General features: G+C 39.2%; 1 protein-coding gene across 2 annotated transcripts in view; it reads right to left on the bottom strand.

The window, feature by feature from the left end:
- ASXL3 (ASXL transcriptional regulator 3) overlaps window positions 1-22043 on the bottom strand; it is a 177435-nt gene that overhangs the window by 57701 nt on the left and 97691 nt on the right. For both annotated transcript variants that reach the window (XM_027068725.2, XM_053206574.1), the window contains one exon: window positions 10191-10354. In XM_027068725.2, coding sequence (XP_026924526.1) covers window positions 10191-10354 — 164 coding nt within the window. The remainder of the gene's footprint in view (window positions 1-10190; window positions 10355-22043) is intronic.

Raw genomic sequence — 22043 nt, 5'->3', positions numbered from 1 at the left:
CCTGTTTACTAGCACTAACTAATGCTGCCCTCGCCTCTTGGTTTCTCTGCAGTTGATCTCTGACCAAAATGCTATGGCCAAAAAACAGCTTTCGACCTATGTGTTTGCCAAAACCTGATCATATTGGAAATGTGTTATTTTGAGATCCTACACCACTTCATTCAACAATATATCTTTCTTCCTTTAAAGCCTTATTTTTCCTCTCCCTGAGACCTCGCGACTGGCTCCAGCTCCTCTGACCTTAGCTTCTCTCCATACAGCCTGGACCCCATCATCACCACTCCAACAAGCATATCATATGTCTTCTAAAATCTCTCAGCTCTTTCCATGTGAGCCTTTGAAAATCTCTAATCTCGGCAAAACCCAACTCCCGGCACATCTATTACCAAACTAAATGCATAAATATTTAGCATTGCTGGAATGAACATCCTGAGTAGACCACTTGGATTTCCACTGCCATCTAACCTAAAATGGGGTCTCAATGCTGTTCAGCAAACACTTTTGCCCCAGGACGGATCCACAGTACAACCCTTCAGGCTGCTTGCCAAAAGCTCTCCCAAGGCCCCTAACCCTCTAGTGTCTGAGCAGGCAAACATACCACCACCCGGCTGAAAACCCCTCACTTCCCACTGTACCCTTCACATTTAGCTATTTCTCCTCTCCTTTCTTCCTGCTTCTCTTCTCTCTGATCTCAGAAATCAGTACTTTTTCCCCCCTTAAACCAGCCTCTTCCCCAATATAGTCCATCCCATCCCATCTATTCTAAAACTTGGTCAATAAATCAAATCCACTTTATTCTATCTTCAATTTCTCCTATCAAATGCCTCAATTTTTAGGACAAAAACATGTTTAAACCTACCCTGGCTTTTAAGACATAACAATCTTTTGCTATTCTCCAATGCACAATAAATACTTACTGCCTAAAATATATATATATATTCAATTCCGCCTTCTCATCCAAATCCAATTACCAAGTCATGATGATTTTATTTCTAAAATGTCTGTGTTGGATTGACTTGTGCACCCCACCCCACCCCCCAATTCCTGTGTCGAAGTGCTAACCTCCAATGTGTCTGTACTTGGAGACAAGGCCTTTAAAGATGAAAATTAAGCATAAATGAGGTCATAGGGCAAGGCCCTAATCCAATGTGGCTAATGTCTTTATAAAAAGAGGAAGGGACGCTAGGGATGTGGGCACATAGAGAAAAGGCCATGTGAGGACACAGCAAAAAGGAGCCTCTCTGCAAGCTAAGGCCTCAGGGAAAACCAACCATGTCAGCACCTTGATCTTGGACTTACAGCCTCCAGAACTGTGAGAAAATAAATTTCGTTTTTTCAGCCACCCAGTCTGTGGTATTTTGTTATGGTAACAAGAGCAAACTAATACAGTGTCTCAGGAATTAGGCCTTTCTTTTTCATTCTTTAATGGCTTTGGCTAAAGCCATTGTTATCAGCCATGTTACACCAGCTTATAAGTGGATTCCCAGCCTATTTTCATTCATTCATTCAAAAAACATTTACTGAACACTTACTATATGCCAGGCACAGTGAATAGAAGAAAGTCACTGTCCTGGGGCTTTTATTCTCATGAGGGAAGACATATGAACAACTACATAAGCAAGTAATTATTGACTATGGTTAAGTTCTGGGAGGGAAATAATCAGGAAAATAAGTCAGAGAACAACTGAAGAGGACACTTTGGATGGGAGGGAGGACAAAAAAAGCCTCTATGAAGAGAGGACACCAACTGGGTGGATAAGAATTAGCTGGCCTTGCCGAAAGATGCTGTAAAGCATTCCTAGCAGAGCTCTTAGGAAGTACAGGGGTTAGGAACAGGAGGTTTAGGTGTGAGGGTCAGGAAGGAAGACAGAATGGCTAAAGCACAGTCGGGTGGGGAGTGCCAGATCTCTCTCCTCTACTTCATGCTTTATTCCTTCAATGGAGTCCTCTTTTACAGTACACATCTAATAATGTCATGCTCCAAACATAAACCTTGGTATGTCCTACATTGCTTACTAACACAGGAGGCCTTTTTTTTTTTTTTAATTTTTTTTTTTAACGTTTATTTATTTTTGAGACAGAGAGCGAGCGAGCATGAACGGGGGAGGGTCAGAGAGAGAGGGAGACACAGAATCCGAAACAGGCTCCAGGCTCTGAGTGGTCAGCACAGAACCTGACGCGGGGCTCGAACTCACGGACCGCGAGATCATGACCTGAGCCGAAGTCGGCTGCTTAACCGACTGAGCCACCCAGGCGCCCCACAGGAGGCCTTTTTTAAAGATTTGTTCCAACCTTCCCTTCTAACCTCAACTTACCCACCCCGTACCCACCATCTCAAAACACATGTTGACAGATAGCATATACTTTTCTGCCTGTGTCTGGGTGGGGGGCAAGGAACACCAGGTAGAAGAAAGAGCATGAACTTGGGACAGTCAGACAAATCTGTGTTCAGAATTTGGCTCTCATGATTTTACTTGGAAGAAGTTGGGTAAATCTTTTTTTTTCCCCCTCCCTGATCCTTATTTTCACATAGATAAAGTGGGGTTAAAAATACGAATTATTTGGAGAGCTATAGTAAGGATTACTGATAATTTATGTAGGAGGCTTAGCACTATAAGTAATCAATATTACTACTGGCACATACCGTTTCCTCTATTTGGAAGGCCCACCACACTTCTTTTCCTGGTAAACTTCCTCCATCTTTCCAGATGCAGTTTAGAGGACACATTCTCTTTGAAGCATTCTGCAACGCCCATAAAATTATCTCTTCATTGTTCCCATAACACAATGCATATATTACCACCATGGCACAGTTCTGTAACAACACAGGCTTTTACATCTCTCTCTCTCACTTCTATAACCATCACTTCTCTCAGGGTTGGAACTGTGACTTGTATGTTTGTATTATCAGTGCTTACCTGGCACATGATAGGTGTTAAGTAAACATTGGTTGGATGAATGAATGCATAAACTATATATTCCATTCCTTCCCCAAACCACTAGGATTTGCCTATATACATAATATTCTACTTCTTCAATAAATCTGTCAGTGAGGAGTCCCAGCAGGCACAGATGGCTAATTCAAGTTAGCATCATTTGAAGACAGTAGATTAAAGAGACTACTTACAAAGAAAGATATGGTCAAGGTGCAAACCACCAAGGATAGTGCAGTAAACGAAACCTAATAATAGGGAGCTGTGTTTGACCTGAAGGGTAATAGGAGAAAGAGTTTATCAGAACTTGGACAGACAGAAGGTGTTATGGAGAAGACCTTCTGATAGGAGCTGGTTGATGTTTGCAGACTGTGCTGACCACACAGAGCAGGTACAGGGCTCGATCTCACTCTTCTTCCTTCACCCAAACTCCTGTTGAGGCTCCCTAATAGCTGAACCCAATTAGAATCCATGGGACCTTCTCCTCCCCCCTTACAAGTCATTCAGGCCTGAAACTTAAAACAATATAGGCCTCTGTGCCAGAAAAGCAGAGGGACCCATGATGCTCCAAAGTGGGATCACAGAGCCTATTTGGTGAGGGAGGTATCCACGGAGGGAAGCCTGGAGACGAGGTGCAGAGGCACTGCACAGTGAGGAACACCTGCATGGAGGAGGGGCCCAATATGCAATGTCAGAGGTCAAGCAGGAAGGGGAAGGTGCCCAAGCTGGATGAGTGGATAGGTGGCCTGTCATGGAGTCTGAGCTTGAGTATAGTGAAGGAGACCAACCACATGGAGCTGTATAGAAGCATGGCTACTACCTATAAAGGGATTAGTCAAATATTTAGATATATTAAGGGTAATAAAAACTGGGTTTCTCACTGTGTCAGCTACGGAAAGGGAGAACACTAGAATAAACCATGGGGTATTAGATTAGGACCGGAGGTATTAGTGTAAACTCATGGTTTATAAGATGTACACATACATATAGAAATAAGTGTCGATGGAAATTATGCTATGTTTATATATTCCAAAAGACTCATCCTCTTTCTTCTGTATGATGATCCTTGTCTCCAAGACACAGGAGTAAGGAGGTATTCACACACACACACGTACACACACACATGCACAAACTGTACATGTGCTGTGAGATCCTGATTCCTAAATACCATTGTCCACTAAAGGGAAACATGGCTCCTTGAAGAAAGGGTTATTCCAGTGTCTGGGCAAGAAAAGTATAAGACTGGAACAATGTGATGTGCTTCAAAGTAATGGAGTGATCAGAGGGAATGGAGACATGTCAGAAGACACAGGACTCAGCTTGAACAGGCTCCCAGTGACCAAGTGTAGGACAATTCAAGCGTAGTCATCTACTGAAAAAATAGAAAAGGCTGAACTCATACATATACAAATAAATGAATAAATTGAGAGTCTGAGGAGAAAGGATAGTTACATAATTTAAAAGAGCCTCTTCACAAAATATTATTTAATTACAAAGAAAGAAGAAGTAATTTTGGACTGGAGAAGATTGCAGATAAATTTTAATCAAATGATCAAATGAGCATCATCAATATTGGGACAAATCAAAAATATGTGCCAACTAAGAAGTTCAAGGAGAAGAATACATCATCATTTATCCTATTCCAGAGGTATTCTGAATGTAATCACAAGGAAATAGCACACAAACTCAAATTGGCTTATAATCTCCAAAAGTGTCAAAATCATGAAAGTCAAAGGAAGACTGAATAACTATTCTAGAAATGAGACTAAAGAAACATGACAACTAAATGCACTGACAGATTCTGTACTGGATCTTGCTGCTAAAAACGACATTATTGGGGCAACTGGCTAAATCTGAATACAGCCTAAGAATCAATCACATGGTAAAAATGATCACTGTTAATCTGATCTTGATTGTGTGGATTTTGCTTATGTAAGAGAAATGTCCCTGTTTGTAGAAAATAGAACCTTACCATTATAAAATATTCAAGTAAGGGGATCCTGGATGGATCATCAGATGCAAACTAATTCTCTAATGTATCTTCCAATTTTCTAAAAAGTTTATGATTCTTTAAAACTAAAAAACAATATGGGAGGCATAGGTCCTCCTGATGCAGTAGTTCATCCATGGTTTAGCTTCCTGGAACAAAGCAGGTGAAGAAGGCTGAAAGGTGGATCTAGGTGGACAAAGGAAAGATACCCGAGTTACTCCCCAGTGACCTCCTAATGTCCATTTGACACTGCTGCCTGTATACAACCTGCATGTGATGATCTCTTAAGAATTTGCTATTTTCTGTCCATTCCCTGGTTCTTTCCCACACTCTTTCTTATCCACATCCTTTCATGAATATAAGTCTTTTATATAAGACTATATCTCGCAGTCTTATCAAATCCCATAGTTGACACCATAATCTACGTAGATGTTCTATGTAGCTATAATCTAACTCCAACTTCTTCAGTTTTAAAACTTGAATATGTAATTGCTTCTCAACATTTCTTATGTAGAAGCATCTCAACCCAACATGTTAAAACCAAACTCAATACCTATCCCACTACAGTGGGCATTGTTAATGGACTACCAAGATTCTCCCTCACCCCCAACTGCATATCCTCTAACACAACTTCCTAAAAACTAGATTTCTAAAGTATCCTTAACCTCTCTCACAGTACACCATTTTACTTGAGGAGACAGTGAGCACACGAGGTTCAAGAATAGATCTAGCTGCTTTAAACCAATTTGCATATTACATTTCCTTAGCTAGAAGTGTTAAGAAGTGTTCATGTTATCTAAGTACTACCATTAGAGTGAATCTTAGATCTTTTCCTTTAAACACTGGGACAGAAGTATTTTCCCCATGAACATGAACCAAGAGGCAAGTACCCATTTTTTGATTCAGGTAACCATCCTACCACAAAGGGATCAGAATAGTACCAACAACAAAAAAAGACTATTTTTAAAATTAATTCATTAATAATGAAATGGGTTCTGGACAATAAGTGGATCCCAGGACCAACAACCAGAAACCCACTCTAACTTCTATCTTCCAATTACCTCAGTCAATAAATCCCTTTATATTTAAGTCAGTTTGAGTTTGATTTTGTTACTTGCAGTCTAATGTGTGAAGGAGAGTAAAATTAAATATAAAACTAGATGTGAAAATGGTATACAACAACTAGAAGTTAAAAAATATACATGTGTAATTTAGATATGATATAATGTGTGTATATATATGTATATATACGTGTGTGTGTGTGTGTGTGTGTGTGTGTGTGTTCTAGGATAAGCAGGCCTCTGTAAAAGAAAAAAAAAACTAGAAATATGGAAAAACAAAATACCAGACACATTGGCATAATGACAGTAGGCACTGGCAAGCAAGATAAATGGGAAACCTAGCTTCCATATTTTGGAGACATAATAACTGAATGATCCTCAGCTGTCTACAGTCCAGAGTCAGAGGCTGGTAGGGGCTGCTTCAGGGGAGAAATCTGGTAGAAATCTGGCAAAGGAAGGAAATGAGAAACCTGGGGCTTTCAAATTCTGTAAAAATATGTAAAGACAAGCTTTCGTACAAGCAAAATTGTGAGGTATTTCACGTAATTATAGTACTTTCTACTGAGTTCAAATAAATCTATGTAATCAGATTCTATTCACATTCCTTTCTACTCATTCTGGCCCAGAAAATGGTGGGATTCATCCCCATTCGGATATTTCTAAGCTGTCGTGAAACAGCACTTTTGGGAGCTTGCTGCATCAGGTCGCCTGCCCCTTTCTGATAGGAGAGAGGGCTCAGCTCACCTCCAACAAGGCACACAGACACAGAACTCTAAATTTCTCAGTATCAAATGTTGATAGGCCCACAGAGCCTTTCTGTCCTTCCAAGTCGCCCTAGATAAAATCTCCAGTTGCCTTCTGGACCTTTTACAACCTTATCCCTCAGGCAATCTGTCATATATTCCTACTTTTGTAGGTTGAAACTATGTCTGGAATTCAGTCCTTTCTTTTCATTTCCAAGGCCAATGCCCAAGGCCAGACCCTTATCTCACATTTCAACTACTGCAATTGTTTCTTACCCAGTCTCTCTTGTCTTATCTTTCTGCCTGTCCTATCCATCATTTACAGGGCTACTAGCTCCTAAGAGAAAATATGGAATGCATTTTATTTACCCCTTTTTTCTCCCCTATGTCCAGGCACAGAAATATTTGCTTAAATTATTCTATGCATCCCATTTCTCATTTGAAAAAAATCTCTGACAGTACCCAGTTTTCAAGAAAAGTTCAAAGAACTTAATATGCAACCACATCATGAGACGTTGTAAACCATACTCCCCTTTAGAGGAATATCTCACCCCTCTGCCCCCACAGGGCGGTCCAATCACACTGAACTACTAAATCTTCTGGAACACAAAAGCAGCAAATCTTTATAAATGATAGGCTCTTCCTCTACAAAATTCACTTTCCTTTGGCTATACTTACAAAACACCTATTAGTTTTTCAAGGCTCAACTTAAGTATCCTATCCACCATAAACTCTTCTCCAATACTAGTTTCAGATTAAATGTCATCATCCTCTGTGCCTTCAGAAGACTTTCTTTATACTACTATCTTGATGTTAAAGTTGTTCTGCTACATCATCTGGGCCAGGTTTACGCAGTTACGAGACTTCTTACCTAGTAATGAGCTAAGTCAACTGTATTTCAGCATGAAGTTAGCTGTTATTTCCCCACAAGATTTATTCTAATATCCTCTGTATTTAGCAAAGTGTATATAGTACATAATACATGCTCGGTCAGGACTGCTTGAATAATTTACCAGTGGACTAAATGTGGTATGAGGACAGGTATTGTGCCTTATTCATTGACACTTCTTTTTTTTTTTTTTCAACGTTTATTTATTTTTGGGACAGAGAGAGACAGAGCATGAACGGGGGAGGGGCAGAGAGAGAGGGAGACACAGAATCGGAAACAGGCTCCAGGCTCTGAGCCATCAGCCCAGAGACTGACACGGGGCTCGAACTCACGGACCGCGAGATCGTGACCTGGCTGAAGTCGGACGCTTAACCGACTGCGCCACCCAGGCACCCCCATTGACACTTCTTATAGTGACTAGAAAAAAATGAGGAACAGCAACTGCTGTTACAAGCTGAATAAAATACTGGGCTTAGAATGGCCTTCCGGGTTACCAAAATATTCAGCTAAGTCGAGGACAATTTGTCATTTCTTCATTCAAAAAGATTTACTGAGTATCTTTTACACGCTAAATCTTATTCCAGGAGCTGGGGATAGAATGGTAAGCACGAGAAACCACATGCACATTGAGGCAGAGGGAACAGTTCTGCAGCTTAGAGATCAGGCTCTCGAGCCACCTCCCCAAAATGAAGTTTTCCTTATCTCCTGAGCTCAGTTCTCAGCCACACAAATTTGAAACCCGTGAGTCATTAGTGCCTCCTCCCTATTTTATCAAGTGTCATTTGACAAAATGTAAAACTGCTACCACTGGATGATGGTGATGATCACATGATCTTCCTCTTTAATTTCAGTGCTATTCTCCAAATCCAAGCCCTCATTTTGCCTTTTTGGAACAACTAAAATTGCTTCCTAACAACTCTTTCCACTTTTATGCTTCCCGTCTCTAAATTTCCTTTCAATACTACCAGAACAATTTTCTTAAAAAGCAACAATCTTACTATATTATAGCTGTGCTCAAAAGCCCTCAATGGCTTTGCAAACACAGGGAGAACACTGTTCAGACTCTTTAGCCTCATACTCAAGGAATCTTCCAAAACTGACTTCCAGTTTGTCTGTCCAGATTCTTTCGCACTGTTCCTCCAACAATCTAGACTCCCACAAAATTAGCTTCTGATTTTATATCTTTGAACCTTTCACTTGGTACATTTCCATCCACTTATTCAAATTCTGCCTACATCTCAAGGCCCAATTCAAGGACCTTAAATTTGTCTCTGATTTTTCCCTTCCACATAGGAAAGCTCAATATACTGTGTGCTTTCCCCTCTAAGCACACCTGCTTCTACCTCATATTTTGATTATTCACAAATACAGCCTATGTATCCAACCAAAGCATATTTAATCATTAATAAATACTTCACAGGCACTTACTCACTTTCCATTACTCCAAAGCACCTAAAACATACCATATTGATAGTAAATATTAAACAAATTTCCATGGAACGAAAGCAAACTCTCAAACAGAAATGTATCCAAAATCAAAATAATCTTTTCCTAAATATGAACAATAATCTCCACCAAAAAGATACATTCGAGTGGTAGAAAACCATAGCTCATCACATTTTAAATATATATGAAAGGAGACAGCTAAGTTAGAAGAAAATAGAATCAAATAAAAAGCTAAGAAAATTTATTCAAAGTAATATGGAAATATTGAATCAATCTCAACCATTTCAGTATACGGATGTATCTCTCATTTTGCAATGCAAATACATAAACACACACACACACACACACACACACACACAATGTCCATCAACTGGAAACTACACATGGTGTCAAAATTTATTGAAATAAGAATCACAAAGAAATTTTTCCTAGTTGCCATTTAATAACTTTTGTGAAATTTAATAAAAGTTTATGTGATGAAATATTTTTTCCTTTTCTTCTCTAAGGAAACAGCTTTAGATGATTGATGCCTGCTATTATGGGTCTATATTTGTATTTCCTTATTTTAGAGGCTTTTCAAAATACAAAAATAAACTTAAAGCATTTCCAGTTATACTAAAAAGATAAAGATAAAAGGTGATTATTTATAGGCAATCATATTCATGATGATAGACTCTCAGAAGGCAACTGCAAACATAAATTTTAAATGCTTTTTGGAAAGAGTTGAGAATAAAAACATTTACATAATTTCTTAGAAACCCTGGCTTTTTATTGCTGCACTTCAATATTCCCTCCAGGCAAAGGAGCAGCTACTTCAAAGATTTATTTGATAATGGAATGTTTGATTTCTTTGTTTCCCCCTTCCAATGTGGAAAGGTCTGTTGTTTTCTCTCTACAGCAATGTGCTGTATTTTAAAATTTGAACTGGCTCTCCACTGATAATAAAAATGGCTCTGTTTTGGTAAATTAAAGAAACACACCAATGCTAGCAATGAATATATATATTATAAATACACTATATTTTTATAAAATGGTCCATCCATGTATCAGTCATCTTTGATAACAGAACTGCCATTTCACAATAATATATCTAGTGACTAATATCAAATGTCTAAAACTCCTACTTACCTGCCTATCCACTTCTGGGAGCAAAAGCAGGAGGTATTGTTGAAAATGCTGAGGTAAGGAAGCAAACGTATGTTTATTTATTAATGCCCTCAAGTTAGTGTTGACAAGAATAGATCCTGGGGTTTCTATGTCAATGTCCTCAGCTTTGGTCCATTTCAAGTGTCCTGTGATAAACAAGCAAGAGCATTAATTCCCTGTAGATTGGGAAAGACATGCACATGTACATACACATATATGTACATATCAACCATATTCGATAGTATGTTTAATTCTGTCACTTTTAAAAGTGGCATTTCAGAAAAACTCTCCAAAGCTTCTTTGGGCTCCTGTCTTGTCTTAGTTGTCTTTTATTTTCACAATGTATACTTCACTCCATACCATCCATAGAGTTTTTATAGATGCTACTCAAAGTAGCACCAGGTCTAGATAAGGAAGTATTTTAATTATGGTCTTCCAATTAACCAGAAGTGTAAAATACTGTGGGAGCATAAATGGTAACAACTACAATTTTTATAAATTCTATAAGACCTAGGAATAAGAACGGATCTATTAATTTTAACAGAGATACTGATAGCTAGCTGACAGCTGTGTGATTCCCCATGTATCAGTGGAACACTAAGCACTGGGTTGTCAAAAGATTCCTATTCAGGGTAGTTGGAGGGTAACAATTTAAAAAGTGATTCTTTATAAAAAATACTAGCTTCGAGGTCTAAAACACCAATGCATTTTGAAGGATAATTTTACAACTCAAGGTACACTGACCTCCAACAGAAGGCTGTGTGTAGAGTTCACAACTCAAAATTATAACATAGAAGAAAATAATCCACTGTAAGGAATAGTCAGTTGATGCATCAAACAGAAGAACTGCCACTTTCAGTTACGTGAGTTAAAAGAACACCTTGAATGTGAGTTGTTTTATCAGGGTATGTTTTAAATCAAGGGTCAGCAAATTATGGTCCATGAGCTATATCCAGTCCAATTTTTGTTTTGGTAAATAAAGTTTTACTGGAACACGGTAAATGCCCAATTGTTTAGCTACTGTCGAGGTCTGCCTTTGCACTACAATGCAGAATTGAAGAGCTGTGCCACAAATAGCATGACCTGTATTTACTCTCTAGCCCTTAACAGAAAAAAAACTGTCAACTCTGGTTTTAAATAATTAGAGACAAAAGACAGAATAAAGCCATTATTAATGAACAGGAAACCATGATAAAAGAACAGGCAGCTTTGAAACAGAACCAGAACGTCTAGACATGAAAATTCAGTTCTTCAGTTAAAAAATGTAATGGACACAATAAAGAATTACTAAATAATGAAAATACAGAGTTAATGAAAATAGCTAGAATGGAGCATAAAAAAATGATGAGTCAAAAAACAGCATAGTGAAGAAATACGGGGATAGCATAAACAGTCAGAATGAACATCTATAGGAGTTTCAGAACAGTGGACAGAAGACCGGCAATATTTGAAGAGCTAATGACCAAAATTTTTAGAACTGAAAAAATGGCAAGAGTTCTCAGGTAAAGTGATACATCAAATCTCAAGAAGGACAAATACCCACTTTCGTCTGATGTGTTGACATTATAAAACATCGACAATAAAAAGGATATTATAAAACAATTTTAACAAAAATAAATTATGTCCAAAGAGATGACAATAAGAACACAGAAATCTTATGACTAAATAACAGATGGCAGTGGAATATCTTCAAAGGGCCAAGAGAATATGAGCTACAATCTAGAATTTCATTAATAAGAAAGTCTCTCAAAAATGGCAATGATGGCAATGAGAAAAGAACATTTTTGTATCCAAAATGGAAACTATCCTTTAGAGAATCTCACTAAATAATCAGTAGTGGATATTCTCAACAAACGAAAAATTAAATCGAAGAAGGAATGAACGGGTTGCAGAAACAATGGTAAACTAAAAGACTAATAGATCAGAGCAACTCCAAGTAAATATTAATAGTGAAAAATAATACTAATAATTAGTAAGAGTTAAGTAAAGAAAATAAATAAGTTAAAGAGGAAATAAATTGGAAGATGTGAATTGATGTGAAGATGTGATTGAAATAAGAGCGCTATCAAACCCTGGCATTATTTGAGAAGGAAGAGGACAATAGCCTAGTTCTTTACTTGGTTAAAATTGTATAGATCTCACAGTTCACAAGTATGAACCCCGCATCGGGCTCTGTGCTGACAGGTCAGAACCTGGCGCTAGTTTCAGATTCTGTGTCTCCTTCCCCCCTCACGCTCTGTCCCTCTCTTTCAAAAATAAATAAACCGTAAAAAAAAAAAAGGAAAAAAAAAGAAAAAAAAAAACCTCTATAGGTAACCACTAGAGGCAATTAAAAAGAATGATAACTTCCAAATAAATGCATGGAAGGAAATCTCAATGAATCAAATGGAAGGCATAACAGTAGAAAAACAATAAAAATTAAGTCCAACAAAATCAAAATAATATAAATGGATTTTCATACTTGATTTACAAAGTAATGCAATCCACCTATGTGATGCTTACAAGAAATATACTTAATGATCATGAGGAATGGATGAAAATGAAATAAAGACATACTAGCCAGAGACTCAAAACAACAAAATAATACAATAATATTAACATCAGACAAGATACACAAAGGTAGAAAACCTTATTGGGGATGAGAAAGATCACTCCTTAAGTATAAAAGGAATAATTCACTGAGAAGATATAATGACCTTAAATCTGCATCCATTTAAGCAGCACATCATTCAAAAATTAAAACCGAGAGAATTAAAAAGAGAAAGTGCCATTATACAATGCTAGTGAGAAGTCTTAACATCTCCTACCAGAAACTGAGACATCAGACAAAAAAACTTGTCTTAATACAGAGAACTTTAACAACTCAATAATCAATGTTGAACTAATGAATTTAACATAGGTCACTGCACTGAGCTGTTAGAGAAAGCAATGTTTTGTCAGCACTCAAGGAACAGTAAAACAAACAAACCTGACCTATGAGTCTCCACAAATACTGATGAACAATATAAAACTTCATCTAATTAGGTAGCAATAACAGAAACACAGCAACTCTCCAATCCTCCCATACCCATTATTTGGACATTCAAAAGCATACTTTTAAGTATTTCATAAGTAAAAGAAAAACAATTCAATGGAAATTAGAAAAAATTTGGATTCTAAATGACAATGCCAAAATTTGTGAAACAGCTCGATTTAAAGGTAAATTTTACCAATTATAGAATAGAAAAAGAATTGAAAATTCAAAGTTAAGTGTACAAATGAACTATGCAAAAACTTGAAAAAAAAGGATTACAAAAATAAGAGTATACATTCATGAAACAGAAGGACAATGAAGACCATAAATAACAAAAAAGGGTTTTATGTCTCATTTTGTTTTTTTTTTATTAGGCTAATAAAATAGATATACTTCTGGTGAGAGATCAAATAAATAAAGAGGAATGAAAGGTAGGGCCGTAAATCTAGATATAGCATACAAGGCAGATATAATGAAAAAGAGGTGTTAAGTGGTATAATACTATGAATTTATCCAATATCTTTGAACACTATTTTTAAGTTTATAAATACTCAAATTCAAAATAGAAATCCTGAATAAATTTGCAAAACCCTTTAAAAAAAATGGATAATTAGGCAACCTCCCCTACCCCACATACACACAAAACACATAAACAGCTCTAAAGATGACTTTTACCAAAACATTAAGGAGCTCTCTTAGCACTTCATTTTGTACATATTCCAGAGAATAGGTAAAGAAACAAAGATTTCCAATTCACTTCATGAAGTTAATATAACCCTTTATTCCAAAATAAGGACAGGGGTGCCTAGATGGCTCAGTCAGTTAAGCATCTGACTCTTGGTTTCAGCTCAGGTCATGATCTCACGGTTCGTGAGTCTGAGCCCTGTGCCAGACTCCACGCTGACAGTGTGGAATCTGCTTGGGATTCTCTCTCTCCCTCTCTGTGCCCCTCCCCTGCTTGCTCGCTCTCTCGCTCTCGCGCTCTCTCTCTCTCTCAAAATAATAAACTTAAAAAAATAACTGGGCGCAGGGGTGGCTCAGTCGGTTGAGTGTCCGACTTTGGCTCAAGTCATGATCTCACAGGTCATGAGTTCGAGCCCCGCATCGGGCTCTGTGCTGACAGCTCAGAGCCTGGAGCCTGCCTCAGATTCTGTGTCTCCCTCTCTCTCTGCCTCTAACCCACTCGAATTCTGTCTCTGTCTCTCTCAAAAATAAACAAACATTAAAAAAAAAAAAAGAACACGGCCAGTATAAGAGAATATTCAGCCAACCCCACTTACAAAGACACAAAAAGGGTACAAAAGTTGTATCATTTAAAAAAAACCTAAAGCAAATCTGACATTTATTTAGTCAAGGAGATAGGTATACAGGTGTCTGCTTTATTCGTACTGTATCTGTATTTTTCTGTATGTTTGGTCTTTCACAATTAAAACAAAAAAAAGTCCACAAGGAGAAAAGAATTAGGGAGAAGGTTCTGTTCTCAGCAACGGAGGCAAAAGCAAAACCTAGAGACGAAAAGGGTGACAAATGTAGGAAAGGAGTCTACTTAATTCTCATTTATGGCCTACATATTCTCATATGAAGGAGTTGAGGTCATTTACCAAGAGTGATTCTGACTGGGAGGAAGGTTGGGGAAATGAGAGAATTATAAGACTTTGAACCATGTTATAAGCAATATGAGAAGCAGGACCTTTGTGGTTGGTTACTATTTAGTATGGTTCAAAATCTTTAAGAATATCATTGATGAAAGAAGATTCAGAGAGGTATATAATCTTTTATGACAAACCCAAAAGATCTATTTCAAAGATGTCCAACTAAGCAAGAATATGTTCTATAATTTTGGAACAAAGACAGAGCAGAGAAACTTCTTGCTAAATTTGTAGCCATACAGGATGTTTAATTCCATTTTAATTATCCTCACACACTTACTCTTAATTGGCTTAAGAACAATCCAATTATATCTGATTGTCTTATCTCATTAAAGCTGGTACCTCATCTCCCTACAGCATTCAGAGGAAGAAAAAGATGTCATTTTAGTGTCTAATTCCTGGACACTAGAGACTATAAAGTAGCTGCAGTCTGGAGAAGGAGGGATGAGAAGCATCAGTCGCCAAACTGCCAAAGTGAGAGTCTATGACATACACAAAGACACTAGGCTGGCCGCATGATAAAAATCATGGGGAAATACATCCAATCGGGTCAGGGAAATTCTCTATTATTTTGCCCAAGGGGAGTTCAAAGACCACCAATCTGAGTAAAGGCTGCTGACTGGAGCAGTTGATCAATGGGTAGTCTGTTGGCTTAAAGACTCCTATTTCGAAGAAGGGAACCCACAGAGAACTTATGCATAAAATGCACAGAGACACAGACATAACACTAACCCAGAGGGAAGAGGCACATGCAAGAAGCAGACCAGGGTCTTTCGTTAGAAGAGGCACTGCCCAAAGAAATACAAAAAGTTCAAAATGAAAGAGTTCTTTATTGTCACAAAGAAATAAGAGAGCAATGATTCTAAAAGAGCACAGAGAATAAAAACAGCCGTTCAAAGAGTCAGTGTAAGGTAGAGGGGATGGAGAGAAATTATCAGAGGACAAAAGCTAATCATCTACAATGTGATTCAATGTAAACTTCACAAATGAGGCAATTGTATAAAAAAGTCTATCGAGTAGCGCTGGATCTATTAAAATATGGTATTGACATTAAGAAACTATGGGAATTATTGTTAAAAAACAGAATATAAATGTTAACAATGTTGATGTTTAAAAATAATAAAACTAACAAAAATATGGAGTAGGAGGGACTATAATTATTCCCCTGTCCTTTATACTATATTGTCCGAAATTATAACGAGTAATCAAAAAAATCAGTTTTTCATGGTTTAATATCTTTGGAGACAACTTGTAGCAATGAACGTATCTGGTGGCGATGTTTAGCAATTTTGTTTTTTTGGTTTTATTTCTGTTCTTTTTATTCAGCTAAAATTAATTAAATTTAGCACTTTTAATTAAAATGGTTAATACAGTTTTTCTAAGATGATCTCTGGCTGTAGATACACATTAAGCAATGTAAAATCACCTTCTTCCACCAGGTGAGGATAAGAGAAATCTGAGTTAGAAGAGGTCCTTCACCCGACTCTGCTGGCACCCTGATCTCAGACTTTCAGCCTCTAGAACTCGAGTTAAGAGGCCAGAGTAGCAGGAGGACTCTATGCTTGCCTTGTAACTTGAACGCTGCTAGATAAATAACTGGATCATTCTGAACACCCAGGAAATCTGTCTAAGGACCTACAGAACAAGCTGCATGACCAGGAGGAGAGAAGAGGCCGCATGGTGGAGGGTAGGTGGTGAGGAGATGTGATTTGGGGGAGAAAAGGATCATGGGTACTGCGGAGAGGAGGGAGCCCTGATCACGGAGAGAAGAGACAGAGAAAAAGACAGAGGGAGCATCGCACAGGGGCTCACACAAGGAAAACTCTTCTCCAATGCCACTGACTGGAAAATGAGAGGGGCTGATTATCTTCAGTGTTTACAACCAGCAGAGCTCCAAGACTGGAGTTTCAGAGTTCTGCACCATGGATGGTATGGAGCCAGCAGGCACTGCAGTGCTTCTGTGGAGAAGGCAGGCAGAAGTCCAGGAGTAGATGACGCAGTCTGAAGATCCCCTGGGACACACTGGGCGAGATGTTTCCCCTCCTTGGAGTGCATCTGGGAGAGGTGGCATTGCCACACAGGGGACAAAAGAACTGGCAGGCACCATCGTGCTGCCCCATTCATTGGTACAGGCATAGTGATACCTGCTGAGGGTGGCTAAGCTGGACTCGGGCTTTTTGCTGTGCTTTCCTCTGAACTCCAAGCTCCTGCGTGTTGGTGTGACTGCCCTTCTAGGATAAACCAGCATCAGCTCTGCAGTGGCATGACCTTCCCCCAGAGGACCAGCATGGTCTGAGCCACGCTGGATCCCTAAAGTTTGGAGTTTTGAAACTCACCAGCAGGTCTGATAAAACATGGGTTTACTGTGCTGCTAAGCGAGCAGACGGCCCTGACACAAATGTCTCAGGTCGCTGGGACTCACGAGGGGAGACCGTCTGCTCTCCTGTGAGGACTTTTCAGACAGTGGCGGGTGTGAACTCACCGGGGACAACGGAGAGGGCTGGTGCCATTCTTCTCCCCTGCCCATCGGCATGACCGAACGATAGCAACCAGCCCAGCACCCACAGTGGAGGCCAGAGCCACTTAAACCAAGCCCTGTCCCCCTGCACTCTGCAGGTGCTTCTTTACTAGGGCAAATGAGTGTGAGACACAGAGCAGCAGGTTCCTCCCCCAGAAGACCAGCACAAACTCCTACCAAGCCTGCTCACCACAGCCTGCTGTAAAGCTTCAGCTCTAGTGGCAACAGATTAGGCCTCTTAACAAGCAGACCAGAACACACCTAGTTAAGATCTGGCACATTCTGGACAAGGTCCTAACACTGCCCACTGCAGGCAAGGAGACGTTCTCCAAAGGACTGACCTCAGAGAAAGAGCAGCCCAACCACGGAACATAGCATACACCAGAAACATCTCCTAAAGCACCAGGCCCTGAGAAGTATATGACCTCTTCTTAATGAAGCCATTACTCCCGGGAGCAGGAAACACAGGCTCTCCCAACACAGCGAAGAAGACAAAGGCCTAGACAAAGTGCCAATATTTTTTCCACCTGTGCCAACTCACCATGTTATCGTATCTACTCCATCAGAGAGATACTCAGGGAAATATTCTCAAAATTTTCATACATAACCACAGTCAAGAACAAAAAATAACCAAGAGAAGACAAAAAAAAAAAAAAAAACCCTAAGTCGCAAGTAATGGCCTCCCAATCTGAGTGATGCATTTCTTTTAAGTTTACTTATTTATTCTGAGAGAGAGTGCATGAGAGAAACAGAAAGAGGCGGGGGGGGGGGGGGAGGGAGGGGGAGAGAGAGAGAGAGAGAGAGAGAAAGAGAAAGAATCCCAAGCAGACTCTGTGCTGTCAGCACAGAGCTTGAAGTGGGGATTGATCTCATAACTGTGAGGTCATGACCTGAGCCCAAATCAAGACTCAGACACTTAACTGACTGAGCCACTGGGTGCCCTATGATAAATTTCTCATAGAAGTTTCAACACTGGGGTGCCTGGGTGGCTCAGTTGGTTTGAGCATCTGACTTCAGTTCAGGTCATGATGTCACCATTCATGAGTTCACGCCCTGCCATTGGGCGCTGTGCTGACAGCCTGGAGCCTGCTTCGGATTCTCTGTCTCCCTCCCTCTCTGCCCTTTCCCTGCTTGCTTATGCATGCTCTCCCTCAAAAACAAACACTAAAAAAAAAAAAAAAACAACATTTAAAACAAAAAACCTTCAACCTCACCATCAGAAGAACTAGAATGACTGAGGGATACTAAAGCTCAATTATTTTTTATTGTGGGCTCCTAACCCTCTCCAGGGAAACTGGCATATGAAGGGACCTGACAGAGGTCTATGGTGCTTTCTTACTGCCGTGTCCTCAGGGAAGCACACCAGAATCCCTTATGCCCCGGGCTACATGCATGAGCTTCCAAGACCCAGGAGACATCTATACCGGAATAGGGTGACTATCTTGTAGTTTGACTAGTTAAGTAATTGCTAGACAGCAAAAGGAAGCACCTAGGGGACAATCAGAAGAACTGTGTATCTCCTGCTAAGGAAATCTCACGATAAGGATGACAATTGAGACTGGATTTGGACTGGATTTACTTTAAGTTAGAACAGACTTACACCATTTGTTTTAATTCAGAATGATAGCAACAGGAGTTTTATACATTTACTGCCACCTAGAGAAGGCAAAGATAGTTAAAACTAAATGTCTAAAACTGTATGAATTAGAGGTCTAGCTCTGATGGGGAAAACGCTCTTCCTGTCTGGCTGGCTCCTGGGTGTTGGCTGGGTTCATCTTTCCTTGCACTGGTTCTGCAACTCTACAAGAATGACCGGAACCCCACGAGCACAGGACCATTTTTATTGAAGGATATGTAAGTATGCTGAAGCCTGTAGGATGCCTCATTCATCCAAACTTACAAACCCATTCAGCTACTTATAAATAATCCACTCAAACCTTATCCAGCACCTGCTAAACCAGAGGCATATAGTGGGTGTGTGAGGATCTCAAAGACAGACATGAAGGTCCCTATTCCCAAGGAATTAACAACTTAGTGGCAAAGAGGGAAGAGCAAAATACAAATAAATATGCCTGAATAACTATTCAATACCATCCTGATTCTAAAATGCTTCACAGCATGGAGAATCTTTTACTCTGTAAGATTCCTAAAGTCACAGAACATCAAAAATATTTTGTAAAGTTTTTATTTATTTTGAGGGAGAGCCAGCATGCATGAGAGCTGGGAAGGGGCAGAGAGAGAGGGAGAGGAAGAGTCCCAAGCAGGCTCCATGGTGTCAGGGCAGAGCCCGATGCCGGGCTTGAACTCATGAACTGTGAGATCATGACCTGAGCCAAAGCCAGACACTTAATCGACAACTGACTGAGCCACCTAGGCGCCCCCAAAACATTACTTTCTTAAAAAGACGTGGGTCATTGTCTAGAAATGGCTACATTAAGGCTCTTTCTTTTATTTCATTTACATTTTTTCACTGTTTATTTTACAGGAGGCTTCATAGCACTGCTGACTTCACTTGCACAGGATAAGCTATTTCACCCTGTTTGCTGGTTAGTCATCAGTCACCTTTCTTTCCCTGTAATCAGCTTATTTTTGACAGTTTTTTACCTTAATTGACTTAATTTTAAGTGCTATCTTCTTCCTCCATCTGCTTGATTTTACAGGATCAGCCAGGATGTCTTAAGAGTGGCTAGCTTTCGCTTCATGTGTAACTAGTGTAGCTGCATTTGAACACTGACAGCAGACTCATCCTGTCACAGAGTGTCCTGCTGCTCCTCAGTGGGGCCTACAGGTCCAGGGCAAGGGCTAGATGATTTGACATAGATAGCCAACATAATGGTCAAGTCCAGAGTACGGGCTAGATGATTTGATATTCAGATACCCAACATAATGGTCAAGTCCAGAGTACGGGCTAGATGATTTGACATTCAGATACCCAACATAACGGTTTAGACTCCGGAGTTAGCTATGTCTTGGCTTTTATCTTAGCCATGTCATTTTTGGGAAGCCTCCTTAACCCTTGGGGCCTCAGCTTCTTCAGCTGAAAAATGAACATAATTCCATTGTACATAACTGAAGGCAGTATTGAATGAGATAACTTCTGTCAAAATACCTAGACCATGGCATTAAATATGGGCAGTGAATATTATTTCACTTCTACATTCTTTCCATGATGTAGCTTCATTATTCTACTACTTTGCAGTCTTAAAAAAAAAGGTTAAAAAGAACTCAGTGGTCTTCTTTATCACCTTTTTAATTTGCTAACAAGCCAGCTGAAATATTCTGACAACACAATTTTTAACATGTAAGATGTTTACTGCCATGCAGGGCTTCTAGGTAACAATAGCCGGAATACAAGAGATCCTGACTAAAGACCTGAACACCTGACAGGATCCTGATCACCTAATACACATTCCACTTGACTTCCAGTACTGAAGTTAGCTAAGTAATTAAATAGGGTGGCCCCTGTGCCTTGAATTTTCTTAAACTCATGATATGGCATTGGCTTTACTGAGGTTGGTAGCAGGCCATTTTTAACTGAAGGTCACTGACTTTTAAATTACTTAGGATACAATAACATGACTTTTTTTTTTTAGTACATTCTTTACATGTCACTCTCCCAGTATAGTTTCCTATTTTAGAAACCACTTCTATTAAATTACAAACTTTACAACACCCAAAAGACTAGAAAAAAAACAAAAAAAAAAACCCATCAGTATATATGTAACTGAGGTTATACACAAACACATATTCATGCATTGGGGCTACACAAAAATTATAAAATTATTTAGCCTTGGAAATAATGCAAAAGAAGTAATTATACTACATGCCAAGAATGTAAAACAAAAATAAATTCTGCTTCCCCAAAGAGATCTTATCTAAAGATATATAAATCCTATTCAAAGACTTTTTATTGAAAGCAACAGGGTGCCAGCCTGGCTCAGTTGGTAGATCATGAGACTCTTGATCTTGGGGTCACGAGTTTGAGCCCCATGTTGGGTGGAGAGATTACTTTAAAAAGTTAAAAAGAAAGAAAAAAGAAAGAAAGCAAGCAAGCTCCCAGGATCTAGCAAAATTCCTGGTATATATGATTGATAGGCAATCAATAAACCCAGATCAATAAACCTTTCCTACAAAGTTACTAACCTGAACTTTATTCTATATGTAAATATAGAATCAAGTTATAAAGTTAAACACTTGCTTGAATTCTATAAACACATGAACTGCAAATAAGAATTACCCTAAGTTGCCAAGAAAGTAAGTGGCAGAACCAATAAAAAAGTTCAGGTCAGTAACTTTGTAGTATCTACCAACCATTTTACAAAACATTACAATGATCCAGGTCATTATCGTTACCCTTGCTCAGAGGTGAAATAACTGAAAGAAAGAAGCCATTAGGTCCAGACATCCAACAAGGCAGATTCGGTAGAGAATTACAATGTTCAGCCCCAGATGTGGTTTTTTTTTCATCTTTTTCATTCTCATATTACGTTTTCCCTGAATGCTGCTGTTGAATTCCTGGTGAAAGTTATCAGGAAGGAAATCTGCAGAGGAAAACCCGGTGCTGAGTCTCAGGACCCAGGGACTGTGTCTCCCACACTTGTCGGCAGTTTTACACTGTTTTTCCGACAGGCACTGCTGAATATTTCAAGCAGCAC

This window comes from Acinonyx jubatus, chromosome D3 (assembly GCF_027475565.1).
Source record: "Acinonyx jubatus isolate Ajub_Pintada_27869175 chromosome D3, VMU_Ajub_asm_v1.0, whole genome shotgun sequence".
Lineage (NCBI taxonomy): Eukaryota > Metazoa > Chordata > Mammalia > Carnivora > Felidae > Acinonyx > Acinonyx jubatus.
Note: the sequence above shows the minus strand (reverse complement) of the source record. Positions and strands in the feature narration are given on the sequence as shown.